A 22,745-nucleotide genomic window follows, 5' to 3' on the forward strand; every position below is an offset into this window, starting at 1 on the left:
CCACTTTTTGACGCCACTTCATGTTGAGATGCCACTTCGTTTAGCTTATCATGTGAATCTCTTCATAACCCTCACGTCATGCATTTTCTATGATTACGCTCTTCTTTCTCTCTCGAGATTAAAAGATTTTGCTACTGAACTTGAGTTATGGCACACGTTAACTCATGCTAACTCCATTGGTACCTTGACTTTTTTCTTCATGAATTTGATTGTCTTTTGTTAGATCGCCTAAAAATTGTCTATGACCTTGATTGAACCTTTGAGAGAGCGAATGAAATTGTTGGGAGGTAGAATCTAACTTCGCGATGAGCGAACTCAACACTTAGATTCCACTGAAATGAACTCATTTCTCAAAGAGTTGGTACCTGAAAAAATATCTATGGAGTGGAATCTAATTTTATGAAGGCGAACTAAACACTTATATTCTACACGAAGCGATCTCCCTTCACCGAGAATGAGGACTCAAAAAAAGTTTTCAATGTTGGGTTGTTTCCGCCTTATCGCTTAGAGTGTTCGCGTTGTGTCGTTGACTAAAACCACTACCTCAATAGCGCCATCAGTTTTTTCACAGCTCGAATGTTTTATCTTTTTTTTTTTTTAATCTTCAATGCATCCTTATTCTTCTTGGCTACACTCTTACTTAATACGAGTTGATGATGAATAGTATATAGACCTACATAACAACATCCACTTGACATAAAAAAACATTACTTAATGGACTAGATTTAGTGGACATTTTATCGATCGACCGAATTTAGTCTGTCGTCATTTATGCACAACATATTATTGTTAACTATGTTCTCTATTCTCCATTCATTGTGGTTTTGATGGACCAGATCTGGTGGCATTACTATGTCTATGTTTTCATTGAACTTATTGTCCATCATGTAGATCTTTTAACTAGTCGGTGGCCATAAGTTATCAACTAGAGGATGACATTACTGTCGAATGCCAAATCAGATATTATTCCATGGACCAAATCTAGTGGACAATTTTATCGATGAACCAAATTTAATTTAATTTCATTCGTGGACAATATCTTCGTGCTAAATATATTGTCCATCTTTGAAATTCACTAAGCGGTCGGTAAATAAGTGTTGAATTCACGGAGGACAACATTAAAAGTCCTACTAGATACCTCATTTATTTGTTCATCTGATTTTTTTTGTTTATTGTCCGTCATTTTTATTGTTTATCGATTAAAATTCTTGTTTTCCACTCAATTTATTGTCCATCATTTTGTCCTCTCACTTTCCATAATTAATGCTTTTGATTAATTTTTCCAGAGAAAATGAGACAAAGGTAAGTTTTAAAATTGACACGTTGAATTAAATTTTCTTGAAAAATTACTTCAAAAAATCAAATCTTGGATTAAAAAAAAAGAAAGAAAGAAAAGAAGTGTAAAACGGTGTCAAATTCGCAATATTCTCTTGTTTTCTTTCAAATTTATCTCAAACGCTAGCTACTTAATTAGCATAACCAAAATTATCAACTACATACAAATATGACGATTTAAAAAGTAACGAAATTTTCTTTTTTAAAACATTTGAAAATTTCCTTAAAATGAAAAACCTAAGAAAAATAAAATATGTGTAAAATAGTGTTGTGGCTACTCCATCTCTACTCCAAAAAATAACTGCTTAAGCGATCATCTACAATATTTGGCGTCAACGTAACAACATTTTGCACAACTCCATGAGGGTGTCTCCTCAATTAGTCTTTAAGCTGGTCGACCGTGAAGTTCGCAACATCATCTTCTCGAGAGGGTTAAGGAAGCGCTTGCAAAAGCTTATGCTCTTTTGGATTCGTTAGCCCTAATCTTTCCTAATTATATCGTAACCTAGTTGTATTTTTTTTAACTTGACTGCTCTATTACCTTCATTTTAATGAAATTTACATGTTTAGCAAAAAAAAAAAATGGTGTTGTGGCTCAATATTTTCTTTAATTATCAAATAACCCCTCTAGTTTGCTTTTAGAGTCATATTTTAATTTCATGGCTCCTTCTCGTAGGTTTTTTTCTAGTCAGCCTTAAAAGTTTACTCCTTTCCCACAGAACCATTCTGGAATTGCTCATAGGTTTGATTAGATAGATGGATTTAATGGAAAAGAACTTGGAGTTAGTGGAGAATCAGAAGCTCGAAGGTCACACCGATCGGGTTTGGAGCGTAGCTTGGAACCCAGTCTCCTCTAACGCCGATGGTGTTTCACCGATTCTTGCTTCTTGCAGTGGCGATAACACCGTTCGAATCTGGGAACAAAGCTCCCTCTCTCGCTCATGGTCCTGCAAGGTCTCTCTTTCTCTTTCTTGCAAGAAAGTTCTAACCTTTTAGATTCAATTTGCACTATTGATTCTTTAGGTTAGTTTTACATTAGAATTTGTGGGTTTTGTTCTGATTCTATAAAGGGGCTAACTTGGCCTTGAACTTGGAGTAGACTAGTGGATTGGATATGGTGTTGACCACTGTTGTGTGTTGTTCAAATTATGAAAGCTTTGTTGATTCTTTAGGTTAGTTTTACATTAGAATTTGTGGGTTTTGTTCTGATTCTATAAAGGGGTTAACTTGGCTTTGAAATTTGAGTAGACTAGTGAATTGGATATGGTGTTTACCACTGTTGTGTGTAGTTCATACTATGAAAGCTTTGTTGATTCTTTAGGTTAGTTTTACATTAGAATTTGTGGGTTTTGTTCTGATTCTATAAAGGGGTTAACTTTACTTTGAATTTGGAGTAGACTAGTGAATCGGATTTGGTGTAGGATGGTTTTTGGTAACCACTGTTGTGTCTAGTTCATATCATGAAAGCTTTGTTGATTGTATGAATTTAACATTGTATATTATGAATGCTCAGACAGTACTGGAAGAAACGCATACAAGAACTGTGAGGTCGTGTGCTTGGTCACCCTCAGGACAGTTATTGGCCACTGCAAGTTTTGATGGTACCACTGGCATTTGGAAGAATTACGGATCTGAGTTTGAGTGTATTTCTACTTTGGAGGTACTTTCTAGCTGAATCCTTGACTTGTAGTTGTTGTTGTTCCATCAATACCTATAATTGCTTGATCTATCCTTTTTGCTCCTTTGACTTTGTGCTTACTTGATCTGTAGTTATAGTTAGTGTGATAACCTGAAAGCATCACTAGTGTATGACAGCGCCTTTTTGCTCTTTTGACTTTGTTCTTACTTGATCTATAATGCTGAGCTCCTCTTGTAGCAACCCAACTCCTTTGAAAATCTTTGTTCCGTTATCTAGATCCTCCCTTGACTTATCAGAGTTACTACTATTAGTCTCATGAATTTTTCAGCTTTACTTCATAATGCAGTACTCATTATGCTCAAAATTTTCTGTGGTTTTACTTGTGTCTTTATGCTTTGTAGGACATGTTTTTGGCTAGTAGAATCTAATTAGATAACTGTATACAGGGACATGAAAACGAAGTCAAAAGTGTATCATGGAATGCATCTGGTTCATTGCTTGCAACATGTAGTAGAGATAGGTCTGTCTGGATATGGGAAGTGCTTGAAGGGAATGAATATGACTGTGCTGCGGTATTAAGTGAGCATTCACAAGATGTGAAGATGGTTCAGTGGCATCCCACCATGGATGTTTTATTTTCTTGCAGTTATGATAATACCATCAAGGTAATGAGAATACTATGAGTGGGTTTAGTGATGCAGAACTTGAAACTTGTTACACAAAAAACTGAAAAAAGATTTATATTTATCAACGGTATCACTTAATACTAACAGGTTTGGTGGTCTGAAGATGATGATGGTGAGTATCAATGTGCCCAAACCTTAGGTGAATCTAACAAGTATATCTTCTACTCTTGTGTTTTTTATATGCTTTCGATTTTTTTTTTTATTAGGCTCTTGTTATAGTAGATTAATATGTGCTTTTATTCTTCACACAGCGGTCACTCCTCTACTGTTTGGTCCATCTCGTTTAATGCTGCAGGGGACAAAATGGTTACTTGTAGGTTAGTGAATCTTCCCATATACAAGCAATGTAATCTGTATCTGGGTTATTGTTCTGACCATAGCAGGCTTGCCTGAATGTGTACTTGCAGTGATGATCGAACCTTGAAGATATGGGGGACTGATATTACCAAAATGCAGTCTGGTGAAGAATATGCACCTTGGTGAGAATAAAATGGTTTACATGTAACTGAATTTGTTTGTTGTTACCGTTTCGAGCTTGACATAATAAACAGCCTACAAGATTCTGTAACTTCTCCAAGGAATTTTTCCTTCAACTTTTACTAATGTAATCCTTACTTGCTTGGATTTTGCAGGACTCATCTTTGTACACTCTCTGGTTATCATGACCGTACCATATACTCAGCTCACTGGTCAAGGTATTGACACCTTGTAGGGGTTTAGTTTCTGTAAAGCATGGTGTAACACTCGTAAATTCATAGTTTTTAACTCTGCCAGCCTAAAGAAAACACTCTTGTTGTGCCTGATAATTGCACTCCCAGTTATCTGATCAAATGTATCCGGATTAGGGATTTTCGTACCATTTTAATAAGCTAGATTGTCTTCTTCCCCAATGTTCTCTCATGAGACCACACTCAGATTAAAATCCCAGAAGTTTACTATATATCTTCTGGATTTTCTTAAGTTTTGTTTTCTTGTCTTTCTTTCAAAATTTTGACAGGGATGACATTATTGTCAGTGGAGCAGGCGATGATGCTATACGGTTGTTTGTGGAGAGCAAACATGACTCTGTAAGATAATTTCATCTTGTACTTCACTTCCAAACTAATATCCATTTTACTTCTTAAGTAGAAATTTGGCTGTATCTTTCGCCCAACTTACATAGCACAAAACAAGAAACCAGATGATTATAGTTTTCCTAGTCGTGCCAATGGTTAACCACTATACAATTAAACAATTCTGCTTCATCTTTGAACTAAAAGTCATTTGTTTGTGTACCAGGTTGATGGACCTTCCTATAATCTTTTGCTGAAGAAAAATAAAGCACATGACAATGATGTAAACTGTGTCCAATGGTCACCCGGTGTAAGTTCCATGTTTCCAAATGCATACTATTTCATACTTGATACATGGTTGAAATGATAAACTAGTCTATACGGCATCTTATAAATGTAACTTAGTTATTAGAACACAATACTGATGCTCTGTCTTAGTGTCAGAGAGATGGTGTCATTCATTACTCAACTTCATTTACTCAACTTACATTTACTCAACTTATGTTGTTACAGGAGGGCGAACGGTTGCTTGCCTCGGCCAGTGATGATGGGATGGTCAAGATTTGGCAGCTTGCAACCAAACAGTGACTGGTGTTGGTTTGGATAGGTTTCTGAAATTCCTATGATGTTTTTTACTTTTCCTGAAGTCTCTCTCTCACAACATAACATTTTAGGTAGAAGAGAACACTATACTTAAGATTTGTTTTACTTGTACCATCACTTTCAAGTTTTAACACTATTGGAATTTATGAGAAATAAAAACAAACTACTTTTTTTACCAAACAAAAACACATAGCTGACGACAGTCATGCGAGTGAGTGAACTGCAAAAACCTTAATTTTCACAATTTTTGATTGGGAAAAATGTCAGTTAAATCACGAACTTTCAAATTTTGGCCATTTAAATCACAAACTTTCTATATGGCTATTCAAAACATGAACTTTTCGTTAACTTAGTTTTTAAAACATTATCTTTCGTTGACCAGGCCGAAATGAACACCATATCCTCAAATTCGTTGACAAAGCAGCTAACCATCGTTAATCATATTTGTAAGTGAAAAAAAACGTCGTTTAATGCTAAAACGATATCTCAAAATCGTGATTTTAACGTCATAATCCAAAAATCAAATCCCTACTTTCTCACTTTGTTTTAGCCTTAAACGACGTCGTCTCTTACTAATAGAGATGAATTAGTGATGGCTATATGTTTGTTAGTTGTTTTGTAACAAATTTTTGGATATGATGTACAAATTGGTTTTGTTAACGAAAGATGATGGTTTAAAAACTAAGTACACAAATAATTAATGCTTTAAATGACCACATAGAAAGTTCGTGATTTAAATGTCCAAAATTTGAAAGTTCATGATTCTTCATTGTTAATACCATTTTTGTTGTTCTTCCGCGACAACTCTATCTATTATTTATATAATCTCTTCTTAAAAAAGTTTTGAAATAAAGTTATATAAATTATTACTAAACTATAAACAACACACATTTATCAATTAGAAAATATGAAATCCTAATGTTGGAATTCCGAGAAAACGTGGTTCAAGGTAACATATTATGTGTAGGAAACATATTATGTGTGTGAAACATGATTAATGATAATATTAAAGGAACCACTATACACGCTCAAGCTTACATATTTATTTCACATTAAACCCATTGATGAAATTACATATACATTATCCTATATACGGTAAAACTATTTTTTTTCTTAGAATGAATTAAAATGATCCACATGAAAAAAGACTTACATTGCTTATATATTTAATTTTGCTGAAATATGTCCATTTTTTTGGCAATTGCTGAAATAATTTCGGATAATATATATCCCCAAATATTAGCAAAATCAAACATGGTATAGAGAATTTCTAGAAAATAAGTGTGTTGAAAATATTATTTAACTTTAGTAGATATTTCTTGTTGATAATTTGGTCTAGTCTCTCTTTTTTTAGAGCGATGAGAATAATAATCAAAATGTTTTTCCTTAGATTGTTTATTTGAAATTTATCATCTTACCATGTGTTTTATTGTGTACAATATGTGAAATTGTTTCAATTTTACTATAAAATTGTTGAAATTTCTTTACTAAAAATGTGAAAAACTTACATTTGTAGTATTAAAAGATATACACAGGAAATTAGATATTCTACTAATCAATTTTTTTGAATGAAAATAAATATTTTACGTTGTTGCTTTCACTAATATCTCTAACAATGCATTTTCAAAATATTTTGCAAGTTTTTTTTTTAACACGACAACACAAGAAAAAAAAAGTATCAGATGACATATACAATTTTTCTTCAAAATCAAGAATATAATTTTTTTTGAAAAATACTCGTCGAAAAGTCTGAATGGCTGGCTGAAGCTCTTGGTCCGCATCGCTGAGCATATACAACGATGACGGCTTCTTGTGAGCATCTGCGAAATAGCCCTTATCGTTGTGCTGCCGGGGTTTGGTGTATTCTTTTTTGGTTTTCCCGGTTGACTGCTTGAGAAGCAGGTATTTTTGGGAAAGCCTCGAGCGTGTCGTACTGATTGAGGGTGAGGTCCTCTCTGAAGCGGCACTTGAACTAGAGGGCGCTCCAACGCTGAGAGCGATAATTTGTTCGAGGCGTTCACCTGGAAGGCGACCTTCTTAAACCTCTCAATGAAGCCTCTGAGTGGCTCGTCGATCTTTGGATAGTCGACCAGAGGTCGGCGGTGATTGCTCATAGGATCGCCAGGATCAAGTACTGCTTAAGAAACGCGAGCAATAACTACTTCAAATTTTCGATAAGATTTGCTAGGAGGCTTGAGAACTTAAAGGTCGTCAATATAAGAATTTGATGGGCGGCTTGACAACACATTATTTTGGACTGCGAAATTTTTTGTTATGCATGTCCACTACAATTGTATTTTATTAAGTTTATCCACCTTTTCTTTTTAAATAAAAAAGGAGATAATGGGACTTATTCTTGTTTGATAGTAAAAAAGTTACGATAATTAAGAAGACATATATCTCACTACTTGGTTTATATTTTTTTTAATAAATCAAATGCACAATAAATTAACATATTACTTAAATGGTTTGTATATCACTGTTTTTGTAAGTGTATTCTTTTTATAAATTGAAAAATACTAGCTGTTGTTATTGCGCAGTTTTGACAATTAGCACAATTTTAAGTTTTTAGTCCAAAATTAGCATACACTCTCAAATATTCTAAAATTAGCACAAAAACTATTTTAGCCCTACAATAAGTAGATTAAACAAAATGAAAAATAGATTTGAATTGGCAAAAAATGGGCCCATTAGCAAGCCCAGACACATTTTTCCTTCCTCAACTCCTCGCATCTCTTTTCGATTAGCAGACTCTTCTTCTTCCTCGACTCATCGCCTCGCCGGTAAGTTTGACCTACTCGCTGCAACTATTTACCTAGATTCGCCTCAACTGCTCGTCTGGATTCGCCTCACCGTCTGTTTGACATACTAAACACCTCGACTCTTCGCCTCGCCGTTGGTTGTTGCTTATTGCTTTAAAACATGACTGAAGCTTCACGAGATTGATTTGAATTAGCTCTCATATCGGGATTGAAAAATCTGACATCATAATTGAAGTTCCGATGAGAACGTCGACGCAAGCTTCATCATTCGTCAAGGCAAGCTTCTTCGTTCGTAGACGCAAGCTTCATCATTGAACAAACGTTCTTCGACGCAATCCCCGTGTTGATTTTGTAAATGCTAGTTTTAGGATATAACAACATGTATGTCAAACTAAGAATAAAAACCTAAAAAGGTATCAATCTAGGGTATTTCTCTTATTTTAATTATCGAAAATATATAATCTATCTAAATAATTTATGAGAAACGCCATAGTAATATCGTCCAAAAGGATCATTGAGTTTATTTGGCTAGTAATATATAACTTCACTAAACTAATGATATATATATTTTTTTAATTTCTGTATAATTATATAAATTTATACATAACTTACGCTAAAGAAACAAAATACATAATTTATACCAATAAACCTCCTATCCAAGTTTGCTAGCATAACAAAAATGATTATAGTTCACTAATTTGAACTCGAGTCTTTAAACAAGTAGGATCCTAAAATATTCTTCCATTTTCGTTCACTAACTTGAACTCATATAAGTTTCCGGAAATACACCACACCGGCTGTGTAACTCTTGATCATTTGTCACTTTACCCATTGTAGTTATTCCCATGAGGTTGAATCTCACTGAAGATCTTCCGCATACCATCGATTTCGAATCATCATCCGAAGCGATAACTATAAACCTAGACCAACAATCACTATATATCAATTTATGCAATACAAAAATATCTCATTAGCTCAATTCGAAGATGATTATTACATACGTATGTGACAACCCATGTAGTATATACTATATACCATGTCATTCGTATAAATGCTGACCAGGAGACCCGGGTTTGATTGTAACTTAACTCTTAACATAAATGTAATAGTCCATTATGTCGTCAAAACTACTCTAAATTCATTATGTCGTCGAGCATACTCAATTTTGTCATCTCCACCTCTGAATCAATCAACAGAGAAAAAAAAATAAGGGCTGCTCAATGGAGTTGAAAGCTTAATGGTGTTAAAAGGAAAAGAGAACATTACTTAGGATTAACATAATTTACTTAGGACAAAAGAACATTACTTAGGATTAACATAATTTACTTAGGAAAAGAGAACATACTAAGGATTAACATAATTTACTTAGGAAAAGAGAACATTACTTAGGATTAACATAATTTTTTTTTTATTTCTCCCTTACTGCTTCAACAAATGATGTCCTTAAAACAGTAAGTAGCAATTATGAACCAGGCAAAGAGAAGAATCGAGAACGAAGAAAGGCCGATCAGGAATGGCCAGCCGACAAACGCGACCCCCAAACTTGTGACGAAAGCACATGGCAGAAATGACCGGACTACTGATGAAGGACTGATCCATTTCCCTTTCAGCATTAACAGAATAGTAACATTCACCATGTTCCACTCCATCGAGCCACCATAGCAAAGACGGTTGAGACAGTGTGCAACAAACGAATGGCAGTTACAGGTGAAGAGGTTGTAGCTTTTATGCTCAAAGCTACGTGTAGTCATGCTCAGTGCATCATCCCATGTAACTGATGACCCAAGCTCAGTGTGTCTGAATCCATACTTGCAACTGTGGCCACCCATGGTTCGAGGTAAACAACACTGCAACAAACCCAAACATTTGATACAGTGAACAACATAGTATAACATTAAAAAGGTCTTATCTTTAGATGCAGAACTAACACAGTTTCATGAACCATGCATGCTTAACAAGATCCTATTTGAACACATAAAGCAAATACCGATACCTTGGTTCGATCGAGTTGGAGATACCGAGCAGGAGGACCAAATTCAAAATCATCTACATTGATGAAGTTAGAACCAGCAAAGTCCAAAATGACTCCATCTTCTCTACAAAGTCCTATATGGCCAATGAAGGGAGTCAACCAAGAGACAACAGGGAGAGGAGTCCAGACAATACAGCACGGGAATTTCGACTTTCTTGTATCAATCTCACTCAGTGGCCAGAAATCATCATCATCATCATCAATCAAGGCCGGTATAGACACAGGTTGTTCAAGATCATAACGTTTCAGTTCCATCTTCATAGGAACTCTTCCACGGGACATTCCTAATAGCACAGGAGCAAGAAGACTCATCATTAGTCCAAACCAAGAGAGACCCATTAAGCAAAACACACAAAAGAATCATAAAGTTTGAATCTTTCAATCACAATGAAGCAAAAGTTTCAATCTTTCTAAGAACCCATGCCGTAGTGATCCCCAAATTTGAGTCTAATTTCAAAACTCCAGCATTGTAAATTACAAATCTTTGTGAACTAAACAAACCCATCTAAGCATTTCCAATAGAAAACTATAAAAACCCAAGATCTAAAACCACGAAATCACAAACAGAGAAGCTCAAAATTAAGAGTGTGTTTCGATTTCACCTGTTTTGGAAACTCCGAAGGATCGAGAGGTGGGAGAAGGAGAAGGAGAAGGAGAAACTGATGCTTTGTGAATTGTGATGACAAGAGAAGGAGACTTTATATATATGAGTTTTTTTGGTTAAGTAACGCTTCTTCTAGTTCTAGAAATGCATTGAAGAAGAAGGAGGAAGATACAATGAACCTTAGTTGTTTATCAATTACTGCACTTTCTAATTTATTATTAAAATCTGGGTTTAAAAACTATTTAAGCTAAACAACAAAGGACCTTTGCTTTATGAAATCTAGAATAACAAAAGAAAGAAAAGAAAAAAAAAACACAATTTGAAATTGTAGAATATTTGTCTCTTTTGCAGTTTTTACTATCAGAATCCGAAGTTCAGAAAGTTAAATATTTTTTGAATTGAACAGAAAAAAAAAGAAGTTAAATATTTTGATTTTAAGTATTTGTTACTGAAAATTTAAGTTAAAAAGATTAAATTTTGATACTAGAGACCGCATGGAAGTTTCGGAAAGTTTGGAAATGATTTCTGACACTCCGAGCTTCTCGCCGATTTATTAATTTGTCGTATTAATAACGGTTCTCGTTATTCATAATTGTTTGATGATTAAATAAATATATATTGTACTTTTTATTGTCGGTAGAAAGTGATATCGTATTTATAACAATCCGACAATATGTATCTGTCTTGGTGACAGGCGTAACGGTTTAAGATAAAAAAGATGTCTTTGATCTATCACTAATAGTGTTAATGTTGTAAGGAAAAATTAACCATTAGAGTTAGGTCACACATTTGATTCTTATCTATGATCCTTATTTGATCCTAACACTCCGAGCTTTTCGCCAATTTTTTTAATTTGTCTTATTAACAACAGTGTTTGTTATTCATAATGGTTTGACAATAAATTTATATTGTACTTTTTATTGTCGGTAGAAAGTGATATCGTATTTGTAATAATCCGACAATCTGTCTCTGTCTCAGTGACAGACGTAATGTTGGAGACAAGATTTAACCATTAGAGTTAAGATCACACATTTGACTCTTTAGCTATATCCTATATGATCCTTATTTTCTCATCTTCATTCTCCCTCCTCCTTCCTTATTGAGAAAACAAATATTTATGGTAATTTGAAACCTAATTATAAAGTATTGTTGACATTTAGGCTTGGATCATTTTAGATATAAAGAATAGCCAATCGTGCACCTAGTATGATTGTCCGCATATTGCCTGCTTCGTGAGTCAGAAGACTTCAGCCATTGTATAGTCAACTGTTACTTACTTGATACATATTTATCATCTATATTGCATGGAAACGGAAACGGATACACGGAAATGAAACGTTTCAGAAACAAAAACGTGTTTTTTATGAAATTAAGATATGAAAACGTTGTGGCTTGGTGGCTTGGTAGTTATTTTTTTAATGATGGTGACGAAAGAATTACTGCGAGTTAAATTCAACTTCATAATGAGTCTTGTCATTAAGGTTAGGTTTATTGAGTTCTGCTGATAGTGGTAATGGTACTAGACATTGTCATGGTTGATCAGTTGTTCTAGGATGAGATTTTTTTTATTCCGACATGGTATAAAGTTGTTGCTGACACTATTGTTCATAAACTAAATATTTGGTCTACCTTACTTAAATCAAAATTATAGTAAAGAATTGGCTCGCAAAATATAATTTCCGTAGGTTTCTCGAAGTATCCATTATGTATTACTTTCCAATAAGGACACCAAAATGTCGGTTTTTAAAAAAGTTTGAAGATATTTCTTTGAACTTAATCCGTATCTAAAGATATTTCTTGGAAAATCATGTCATGTCCTTCTTTATTAGCATAAAATTACCACAAAAATAATAGACCTTATTATAGAACAAAATATATGTTTGATAACAATAAAATCATCCACTGTAGACACAATATTACAGATTTAATTGATAATTATTTTGAAGAAAAAAAATGGCTTAAAGAAATTTTACTCTAGGTTCTTTTTATTTTCCATTAATTATGCAAAAGAAAACATTTTTTTGTTTGTCTGTTTCTGACTTAAAAAGTAGAAAAGTAGATTTAAACTTAACTCTTGCCAAAAAAAAAAAGTAAAATAGAAATAATCACTCTAGGATTTTGATTCTTTTCCTTTTATTAGTTTTTTTTTTTTTGTCACTTAGCTTCCACTTTTTACTCTTCATGCAACCAATCATATACTATACAATCTATCAACATTTGTAAATAAAACCTAAAATTATGGTTACTTTGCCCAATTTTCTAAGTATTAACTAAAACAACATATGATAAAGATATACATAAGTATTTGGTAACCATTTATTTTGCCCACATCCGACTTAGAAAAACAAGTAACAAAAAAAATATGATTTTGATACTTGTAAGTATAAGTCAAGTAATAATTTTTTTTCGAAAAATTGATTAATATCAAACTTGTTTTACTATTTATTTTTACTATTTTATATACATAGTATCTTTATTGTGTATCAGTTTCTAAACTTAACTCTACCAAAAGTAGAAAGAAAAGTAACTACTCTAGGATTTAGATTCTTTTCCTTTTATTTGTTTTTTGTTACTTACCTTCCACTTTTTACTCAACATGCAACCAATCATATGCTATATCTCAACATTTGTAAATTAAATCTAAAAATAATAGTTTTTTAATCCAATCTCCTAATTATAAACTAAAAAAAAAACAAATCATTGGGATGTAAAGTAGAAAAAGGAACATATATTTTATTAGAAAAATGAAGGGTAACTTGTATGAACAAATCAAGTAATATTTATTTTTTTGGACAAAATCAAGTAATATTTATTAAAAAAAAAACAAAAAAAAAAAAATCAAAACTTGCTTTTCTCGTGACGTTTTATATTTTACTATTTCTATTTTTTATATATATACATATCTTTATTGTTGTGTTAGTTTTGAAAAAATACAAATTAAATTATGTTAAATTGTAAACTGACAATTTTAGCTAGTAAAGAATATGACAAATGTTAGCAAACTTGTCAGTACTAATTCACGAGTAACTCGCATAAAAATCTACAATCATGTCACATGACACGGCATGTATTTGAAAATTACTAATACACTTGTTTATAAACAAGCTAAGTACGCTTTGTGGACACCTCTTCTAAAGTGGCCTAAGGATTCAAACTTTATTTACCAAAGAGATCATGTCATGAATATTGCTGGTGATCACATTATCGTCCGAATCATAAGTTGTATATGAAAGTGGAACATGTAATTTTATTAGATAAAAATGAAGGATAGTTTAGGACTATGTATGTACATTGTACAGGAAGTGAAATGAAATTTGATGGCTGGGAAAGAGAAGTAAAAGCCGTAAATAAAGATTGGATCCGGTGCTAATGTGAATAGCTTTCATTTAAGCAGACACTGCAGCTGCAGCCTGTTCTTCGTTTGCCTGTTGGAGAGTGCAAACCAGGTTACGGTCTCCATACACGTTGTCCACACGCCCTGTTTCAGAGAAAAATGAGGCAACGGGGATAGACGAAAACGAAATTTCTAACAAGAAGCGAATGCCACTGGTGGTTTTCAAGTACCTGTAACGGGCCAGAACTTGGAAGCGCGGAGCCATGGTGTGGGGAAGGCTGCGTATTCACGGGAATACGGCTTTTTCCATGTGTCTGACATTAGCAATGAAAGAGGATGTGGAGCTCCCTGTGTATGTTTTAAGGTCATTAGTAATCATACAAGAGAGAAAGACTGAACTGAAATTGCAGTCTCGGTTTTTCTTTACCTTGAGAACGTTGTTGTGAGGATCAGCGTTTCCTTTCTCAATCTGTGAAATTTCTTCCCTGATTGAGATGAGAGCATCACAGAACCTATCTAACTCAGCCTGCAAATATTACGTACATACAAATTATGAAGTTTTAGAGACTCGGGCTGAGTGATTGAGAGATTTGCTGTTCAAGGCATTATTTACCTTGCTTTCGCTTTCGGTTGGCTCGATCATAAGCGTTCCAGGGACAGGAAAAGACATTGTTGGTGAATGGAATCCATAATCCATCAGTCGTTTGGCTACATCCTCGGCCTCTATTCCAGCAGTGTTCTAAAGGCATTGAACGAGACATTGATTCATCATTGACATTCTACAACCCCAAAAAGAGAGCATACTCAAATGAGTTACAGAAATATACCTTGAATCCTCTCAAATCAATGATGAATTCGTGAGCGACTGTTCCATTGACACCACGGTAAAGAACTGGGTAGTGGCTCTGAAAAACAAGAAAACATAAGTGAGGTTGCACAAGAGAAAGAAGTTCACTTTTTTAAAAGAGTTGCAAGAAGAAGAGATACCTCCAGACGCTTTGCCATGTAGTTAGCGTTCAGAATTGCAATCTTAGAGGCGGCGGTGAGTCCCCCAGACCCCATCATGGCAATATAGGAATACGAGATTGGCAAGATAAGTGCAGACCCCCATGGTGCTGCAGCAATGGTTCCCAGTGGTGATGTCTGCTCGGGTTCAGGGATACCACCTGTAGGTATCTGTAGCAGAGTCAGTAGAGTGAGAACAAGAAAGCAGATAACTGAATCAATGAGAAAGATGGATTAGCACTTTAGCAGTCACAAGAGACGAGAATTAACACTAACCACAGGGTGAGAAGGTAGGAATGGAGCCAAATGTTGCTTCACACCGATAGGGCCCATACCGGGACCACCGCCTCCGTGAGGGATACAGAAAGTCTTGTGGAGATTGAGATGGCAAACATCCGCTCCAATGAAACCAGGGCTAGTCAAACCCACCTGGAAATTCAAACAGTCTCCGATTTAACAACTCTGGAATCTTCAGCCAACATATAACCTGTACCAGCAGAGAAACCATACCTGTGCATTCAAATTAGCACCATCCATATAAACTTGGCCTCCATTGTCATGAATTATATTGCAGATCTCGTCAATACCCTCTTCATAGACTCCATGGGTTGAAGGGTATGTAACCTGATATTCAAACAGATGTTGCAGAATCAGAAAGTGGAATCACCCAAAGATAATAATGGTTAATATCTCAAGTGAGAAAGAAGAAATTACATACCATAAGGGCAGCTAAATTGTCCTTGTTGGCTTCGGCGGCTTTCCTCAACTCTTCAATGTTAATGTTTCCCTTAGCATCAGTACCAACGGCAACAATTTTCATTCCGCACATGGAAGCACTAGCAGGATTTGTCCCGTGTGCAGAAACAGGTATGATGCATACATTTCGGTGATGATCTCCTCTTGACTGCATCATTCATTCACACATTCACCAATTTCGTTGGAGTGTAAATTCATATCGGAAAGAGGAAACAGGATTCAGGTCTTACCATATGATATGCACGGATAACCATAAGCCCAGCATACTCGCCAGCAGCGCCGGCATTAGGTTGCAATGAGAAAGAGTCGAACCCAGTGATTGTACATAAGAGATCACCCAAATTCGTAAACATTTCCTATAAGTAGTCAAACAAAAAATCAGTCCATGTTTCATATTTACAGACAGGAAAGTCAAATATGTGGCCTAACCTGATAACCTTGTGCTTGTTCAACAGGAGCAAAAGGGTGCATGTTGGTGAAACTTGGCCATGATACTGGCATCATTTCCGTTGTGGCATTCAATTTCATTGTACAAGATCCAAGTGGAATCATGCTGTGACACAATGATAGATCTCTAGATTGTAACTTGTGGATGTACCTAAGTAACTCATGCTCTGTGTGGTACCTAATCGGAAAAAAGAAAGTATATGTGAGGTACTTTACTTAATAAATAGCCACAAGGCAATTCATGATCCAAGATACTACGAAGGTGATATACATGTTGAAGATTGGGTGGGTCAGATAAGGGCTCTCTCTTGTTAGGCTAGAAGGAATAGCATTGTTAAACTCCGGTGCAAGCGACTCAGCAGTAAATTGAACCTTATACATTGGAGAAAAAAGTATTTCAAGCAAACATGAAAAAAGAGTGACCAAGTGAAATTAGACAAGCGAAAAGGAATGGATATTAGTTAGAAGTAAACTCACGGGCTTTCCAGAAGCAAACACTTCAAAAAGTTTATCGACATCATCCAAGGTGGTTGTTTCATCGAAAGCAACAGTAATCTTAAAAGGTCAAGAAAAAAACCCATCAATGTTAATCATCATATCCAGATATTCATATATATATGAAGAAACTCACAGTGTTGGAGTCCAGAAGACGCAAATTGATCTCTTTTTTGGCTGCTGCATCAACAATTGCTTTGGCATCTGAACACGTAACTTTGACAGTGTCAAAGAAGGGAAGATCTTGGACTTGTGCAGTTCCCAGTTTCTTCAATCCTAAGGAAAATACGCCAGCGAGACCATGAACCCGTTGTGCGATAGATTTTAAGCCCTCTGGCCCATGGTAAACAGCATACATTGCAGTCATGTTTGCAAGCAACGCCTACAAGGGAAAATAGTGAAACAAAATTAACTGCAATGTACATAAACTCCAACTCCGTAAAACTTTTCTTATCGGTAAGACTTAAGTAACATGACGAAAAAAATACACTTGGTGGCAAACTAGTTAGATGACGTAAGAGATGATAATAATCAAAGCAGTATATGCTGCTATAAGAAGTTATATATACCAATAAAATCATGTCGAGTTTTGAAGTCATTTTTTACCTGAGCAGTACAGATGTTGCTGGTAGCTTTATCCCTGCGGATATGCTGTTCCCTAGTCTGCATAGCCATACGCAAAGCTTGTTTTCCCAAAGAATCAACACTAACACCAATAATCCTCCCAGGCATCATCCTCTTATACTCTTGTGAAGTAGCCAAGAAAGCAGCATGAGGACCACCGTAACCCATCGGTACACCAAACCTCTGAGCCGATCCAACAACAATATCCGCACCAAACTCCCCAGGCGGTTTCAACATTGTCAAAGCCAACAAATCCGTAGCCATCACAACCTTAACACCATTAGCATGAGCATTCTTAACAAACTCACCATAATCCAACACTTCACCCTCAGTCCCCGGATACTGAACCAGCACACCACAAACATCCCCAGAGCTATAATCAATATCCTTAAGATCCATAGTCACAACTCTCAAATCAAACCCACTCGCTCTAGTCTTGCAAACATCAATCGTCTGAGGATGACAATTACTAGCAACCAAAAACGTCTTCTTCTTCCCTTTCAATATATTATTACACATAGCCATTGCTTCCGCAGCTGCGGTACCTTCATCGAGCAACGAAGCGTTCGACATAGGTAAACCAGTAAGATCAGTAATAACCGTCTGGAAATTAAGCAAAGACTCAAGCCTTCCTTGAGAAATCTCAGCTTGATAAGGAGTATACTGAGTATACCAACCAGGATTCTCCATTATATTACGCAAAATCACAGGAGGAACATGAGTGTTATAGTATCCCATACCAATGAACGATTTGAAAACTTTGTTCTTCGAAGCTAAATCACTCATATGCTTAATCATCTGAGATTCAGTTAATCCTTCATCAAATTTCTCAGAAAACTTCATCGAACCTAACCGAATCGATTTAGGAACAGTCGAATCAATCAACGTACCGAGATCATCGAATCCGCAATACTTCGCCATCTGCGCTTGTTCCTCCGGCGAGGCGGAGTTATGACGCCGTGGGAAAGTATCGCTTGGCTTCAACGCATCGACGGAGATAGATCGCGTCTGGTTTTGTAGTTGTTGTTGATTCATCCCGGAGGTGGCGGTGAAATCCGATCGGCGATGGAGAAAGGAGGAGACGGAGGAGACATACCTCGACGACGGGAGAAGAGAGGAGGATTCGTTGATACGGTGACGTTTCGTCTCGGTGATGAGACGTTTCACGATCCCTCTGTAAGCAAGTCTCCTTGCACGCTCCATAACCAAAAAAAATGCGAATCTGAGAGTGAGTAGAGAAGCACACTGATGTAGTGATGATATATATATTATAGTTTTCGAGGTTGGTGATTTTATTAAATTAATGATTAAAAAATAACATGATAATTAATTTTTATTTTTTACTTCGCATGATAATTAATTTATTATGTGGATTTGAGATCTGAAAAGGAGTTGGTGACAACCACTTGAATAAGCAAATACAGAAGAAAAAAAACAAAATTATTTGAATAGATTCCACGTATATTTTGCATCGAAGCAATATCTTGATTTAAAAATCAAAATATATTTATTACTTTTTTTTTTCTAAATTGCGGCTGTAGGTATTTTTAGATGATTTTATTTTAGTACATCACAAATTCACAATCTTGAAAAATTTAAAATGTTGTTGGTATAAATAGGAAAGGTCAGGTTTTAAACCGGTATAATAGTTTCAGAACAGTAGTACGATACATTTAATGCGACTATCGTTGTCATAGTATCAAAGCAAAAATCTCTGTCTAACTTCGATTACTTCCTGCTTAACTTAATCATTTGATTATTTTCTGTTTAATTCGATTATTCTCAGTCTAATCCAAATATTTTTAGATTACTGTTGTGATGTTGATTGTGATTCAATTTTCAGGTTTGGTGTAAATCGGAGATATGCGATTCTGATTATTCATTTAGTATTTGATCTGCGACAAGTTTAAGCAAGTTTCACGGAGTAAAGAACACAAATTGTAACAATTACAAATATATAACAATCTTTTTTGTTATTAAACATTTAGATTGAGAATTTTTTTGATATTTTACAATAACTTATGGTCAAAATTTTAATGAAAGACACATATAGTTTTAAGAAATATGTTTTCATTTGTTTTCTACAACTTTGAAACAAATATTATATTTTTTTATTTTATATTGTGTTTTTTCATTAGCAAGAACCAAACTATATATTTAATCAATACCATATTATTTATTATTTATTATTAAAAAGTTATTATCTATTATTAATATAATAGAATATCCCTAATATTAGTCTCTGATTAATCCCTGTTTTAATGTTCTTGCTAGGCGCTAAACCCACCTCGACTGCCTGACTAGCGCGGTAGCGCCTAGCGATTTTTTAACCAAGGGTACAAGTATGGTTCACGCAGTCATTCAAATTTTAATTCTTGGTCATTTTGGTTCAAGGTTGATGGATTCGTTATTAGGTATGTTCGGTTTGACGGTTTCCTTTTCCAATCAAACAAACCGTAATAAACCAAAATTCACAAAAATGTGCCAAAACTTCTCAAAAATTGAAAACAGAACATAACTAAATAATAAATATAACGAACCAAAATTTCCTTAAAATTATAAACATGTAACGAAGCAACATAATCAATAACCGAATTTGTATAATTTTGTTCGAATTTTCCGAAAAAACACCAATTAACCAAAATTCCCAAACCATTTCACCAGTATAAACCAAAGTCTCAACTCTCAAGCATTATGCACATGATAGTTTTGTACAACAGAAAATACTAAAAACCTCGAGGGAAAAATTGGTTTTCGTTCACATAGTTTCATAGAACAACATATGTGGCAGGATGTGTTTCACAAAGTACTTATCTCATAAAATGTAAAGTTTCTTCTTTTAGTTCATCATTTGACAACGGAACTATTATTATTGCTACTTTATATTTTTTTGTTTCTTTATTTTTATTTCTCAAATTCATAAGATTCACTACTTTAGAAATGATTGAAATTTCATATTTTGTTAGTGCGGTTTGGTCGGGGGACCCTAGAAAATGATTTCCCATCAACCTTGTAATTAATTCTTGTCAAAGAGTTAGCATTTCACAATTGATCATTATTTCTTCTTCTTTAAAAAAAAACTCAAAATGCCAATTTATCCTAGGGATTACTCCAAAATTGCCATTTTCCAAAAATTCATATTTATTAACAAATACTAAACTTTACAAAAAGATAGGACCAAATCAAACCAAATATCATGTATACAATTATGTTTTTGTATAGAAGAAAATGGCCAAGAATAAATTATTCAAAACAAAAAACAGCTAGTTAAAAGTAAGTGCCCAAATAAACCAAAAACTAAAAAGAAGGAGTTGATAAGTTAAAAATTAGTTTTCTCAATGAGAGATGGGAAAAGTTACGTGGCTGTCTCTATATCAATTTTAAAATAATAATTTTTTTTTTTTTTGGTTGTGAGAGCATTTAATTAATGTTTATTCTCGGTGCAATTATCTGCACTAACTTAGGGAAAAATGATTTATGTCAACGAAATGATAATGTGATATATATATTGTTATCGGATAACTATGTTGCATATATAGATTGTTACCGGATTGTTATCAGATAACTAGGTTGTTATCAAATATATGCTGATAACGAAGCATCATGTGTGGATGTTATCGGATATTATCAAGTGTGGATGTTATCGGATAACGAATGAGTCATATGTTGATTAGTAATAACATAACCACTATTTTATCAACCCAAACAAAAATATAATTTCGACTAATTATAAACTCTAAACCCTAACCACTATTTTATCAACCCAAAGCAAAATATAATTTTGTTTAATTACAAAATCTAATCCTAACCACTATTTTATCAACCCAAACCAAAATATAATTTCGACTAATTATAAACTCTAAACCCTAGCCACTATTTTATCAACCCAAAGCATAAGATAATTTCGTTTAATTACAAAATCTAAACCCTAACCACTATTTTGTCAACCCAAACTTAAATATAATTTTATTTTACTACAAAATCTAAACCCTAACCACTATTTCGTCAATCCAAACCAAAATATAATTTCGTTTAATTTACAAAAACTAAACCTTTACCACTATTTTGTCAACCCAAACCAAAATATAATTTCGTTTTATTACAAAATCTAAACCCTAACCACTATTTTATAAATACAAATAAAAATACATTTTTTGTTTATTTATAAAATCTAAAGCCTAACCACTGTTTTATAAACTTAAACCGATATATATATATATATATATTTCCATAAATTCGATAAAACTGTTCATCAGTGATTAAAAGCATTCGATAAATTTTTTAAAAATATGTTAAATAATATGTTATTGCGGTAAGTTACATATTATCCGTTAAATTGAGTATTTATATAAACCGGTAATATAAATACTTTATACAAGTACGTAAATATAGTTTCCGTTAGATACCATAGACCTATACCTAGGGACAGAACTCTTGCATTATAGTTTCTCTTAGATACCATAGACCTAGAGACAAAAACGTATACAAAAATAAAAGCTAAATAACAAATTATTGAGGATGGATATTGATTTTTTTTTTCTGAACCCCTACATTATAGTTTCCCAACAAAAAACGGTAAACTTAAAAGTTTTTTTAACAAAATGACAAAATCTATAAATGCCACTAAAAATGGTCTTACCTCGTAACATATCCATATATTCTGGTTTAATTAATACTTGAAGATATCTTAGTAGAAGACTAGAAGCCCAAATTGTTGGGAAAAAAAGAATATGGGAAAAGAATTCACTGCATATTAGAAAAATGATTGCCAAAATTTTATTTCTCAACTTTTACATACAAATGTTTTTTATATATATTTTATTTCATATATTTATTGGTTTCTCAACTTTTACATACAAAAGGTTTTTCTTTAATTTTTTTAATCACCAAAAAAAAAATTATTTCCAAAATTACACGTATTTTAATTTTATCCAAATAACTACAGTTCCAATTAAACCGATTAATTATGATTTTGTCATTTTTACTATTTCATTATTAAAATCACTCAATAACAACAAACCAAGACCTGAAAATTTCAAACTACATAAAAGATACCAAAATAAAACCTCACTACATATACTCAGTCAGCTACAAAAAAACATACCAAATGTGACTCAAATTTCTACTAATTTCATTTTATAGGACAGAAAAAAAAAAAAAAAAAAAAAAACTAAGAGAGATGATGTTGACAGTGGGATTTGAACCCACGCCCTTTCGGACCAGAACCTTAATCTGGCGCCTTAGACCAACTCGGCCATATCAACATTTTTGTTACATACAACTTTGAAGTAAACTATACATCTTATTTGGCTTCAATAATTTTGTTGTTTATACTCTTTTTGTGTTCTATCTCATGTGACAAGGCAACAAC

The 22,745-nt window shown here is 33.9% G+C and overlaps 3 protein-coding genes and 1 non-coding gene across 4 annotated transcripts; 1 reads left to right on the top strand and 3 right to left on the bottom strand.

The window, feature by feature from the left end:
• The first annotated feature begins 1,998 nt into the window (after positions 1-1,998).
• LOC17887737 (protein CIA1) lies at positions 1,999-5,481 on the top strand. The gene is made up of 10 exons (XM_006294436.2): positions 1,999-2,289; positions 2,849-2,995; positions 3,421-3,639; positions 3,748-3,812; positions 3,912-3,977; positions 4,068-4,139; positions 4,293-4,355; positions 4,658-4,727; positions 4,939-5,022; positions 5,226-5,481. The coding sequence occupies exons 1-10, from the start codon at positions 2,092-2,094 to the stop codon at positions 5,298-5,300; spliced, it is 1,059 nt and encodes a 352-aa protein (XP_006294498.1). The 5' UTR covers positions 1,999-2,091; the 3' UTR covers positions 5,301-5,481.
• A 3,839-nt stretch (positions 5,482-9,320) lies between these two features.
• LOC17888514 (protein REVERSION-TO-ETHYLENE SENSITIVITY1) lies at positions 9,321-10,822 on the bottom strand. Its single transcript, XM_006294814.2, has 3 exons — positions 10,712-10,822; positions 10,071-10,393; positions 9,321-9,924 (listed from the first exon to the last, which is right to left on the bottom strand). The coding sequence occupies exons 2-3, from the start codon at positions 10,389-10,391 to the stop codon at positions 9,505-9,507; spliced, it is 741 nt and encodes a 246-aa protein (XP_006294876.1). The 5' UTR covers positions 10,392-10,393; positions 10,712-10,822; the 3' UTR covers positions 9,321-9,504.
• Positions 10,823-13,940: 3,118 nt separating this feature from the next.
• On the bottom strand, positions 13,941-18,600 carry LOC17887963 (glycine dehydrogenase (decarboxylating) 2, mitochondrial). Its single transcript, XM_006296411.2, has 15 exons — positions 17,357-18,600; positions 16,887-17,132; positions 16,733-16,810; positions 16,527-16,627; positions 16,238-16,433; positions 16,039-16,164; positions 15,771-15,956; positions 15,563-15,676; positions 15,329-15,481; positions 15,035-15,223; positions 14,875-14,952; positions 14,661-14,786; positions 14,475-14,573; positions 14,278-14,395; positions 13,941-14,191 (listed from the first exon to the last, which is right to left on the bottom strand). Exons 1-15 carry the CDS (start codon positions 18,575-18,577, stop codon positions 14,100-14,102), a joined length of 3,123 nt encoding a protein of 1,040 aa, XP_006296473.1. The 5' UTR covers positions 18,578-18,600; the 3' UTR covers positions 13,941-14,099.
• Positions 18,601-22,557: 3,957 nt separating this feature from the next.
• On the bottom strand, positions 22,558-22,638 carry TRNAL-AAG. The gene has a single exon. It is a non-coding gene; the product is annotated as a tRNA-Leu (tRNA).
• Positions 22,639-22,745: the final 107 nt, after the last annotated feature.

Source organism: Capsella rubella, unplaced genomic scaffold (assembly GCF_000375325.1).
Source record: "Capsella rubella cultivar Monte Gargano unplaced genomic scaffold, Caprub1_0 scaffold_4, whole genome shotgun sequence".
Taxonomy (NCBI): Eukaryota; Viridiplantae; Streptophyta; class Magnoliopsida; order Brassicales; family Brassicaceae; genus Capsella; species Capsella rubella.

What these genes read in the sequence shown, in the direction of transcription:
- LOC17887737 (XM_006294436.2), top strand. Translation starts at nt 2,092, where the DNA reads ATGGATTTAATGGAAAAGAACTTGGAGTTAGTGGAGAATCAGAAGCTC. An exon ending in GTTATGATAATACCATCAAG is followed by an intron (nt 3,640 to 3,747) that starts GTAATGAGAATA and finishes TAATACTAACAG; the next exon opens with GTTTGGTGGTCTGAAGATGA. An exon ending in TGGAGAGCAAACATGACTCT is followed by an intron (nt 4,728 to 4,938) that starts GTAAGATAATTT and finishes TTTGTGTACCAG; the next exon opens with GTTGATGGACCTTCCTATAA.
- LOC17888514 (XM_006294814.2), bottom strand. Translation starts at nt 10,391, where the DNA reads ATGTCCCGTGGAAGAGTTCCTATGAAGATGGAACTGAAACGTTATGAT. An exon ending in TCCAACTCGATCGAACCAAG is followed by an intron (nt 9,925 to 10,070) that starts GTATCGGTATTT and finishes GGTTTGTTGCAG; the next exon opens with TGTTGTTTACCTCGAACCAT.
- LOC17887963 (XM_006296411.2), bottom strand. Translation starts at nt 18,577, where the DNA reads ATGGAGCGTGCAAGGAGACTTGCTTACAGAGGGATCGTGAAACGTCTC. An exon ending in TGTTTGCTTCTGGAAAGCCC is followed by an intron (nt 16,628 to 16,732) that starts GTGAGTTTACTT and finishes CCAATGTATAAG; the next exon opens with GTTCAATTTACTGCTGAGTC. An exon ending in ACAATTTAGCTGCCCTTATG is followed by an intron (nt 15,677 to 15,770) that starts GTATGTAATTTC and finishes TTTGAATATCAG; the next exon opens with GTTACATACCCTTCAACCCA.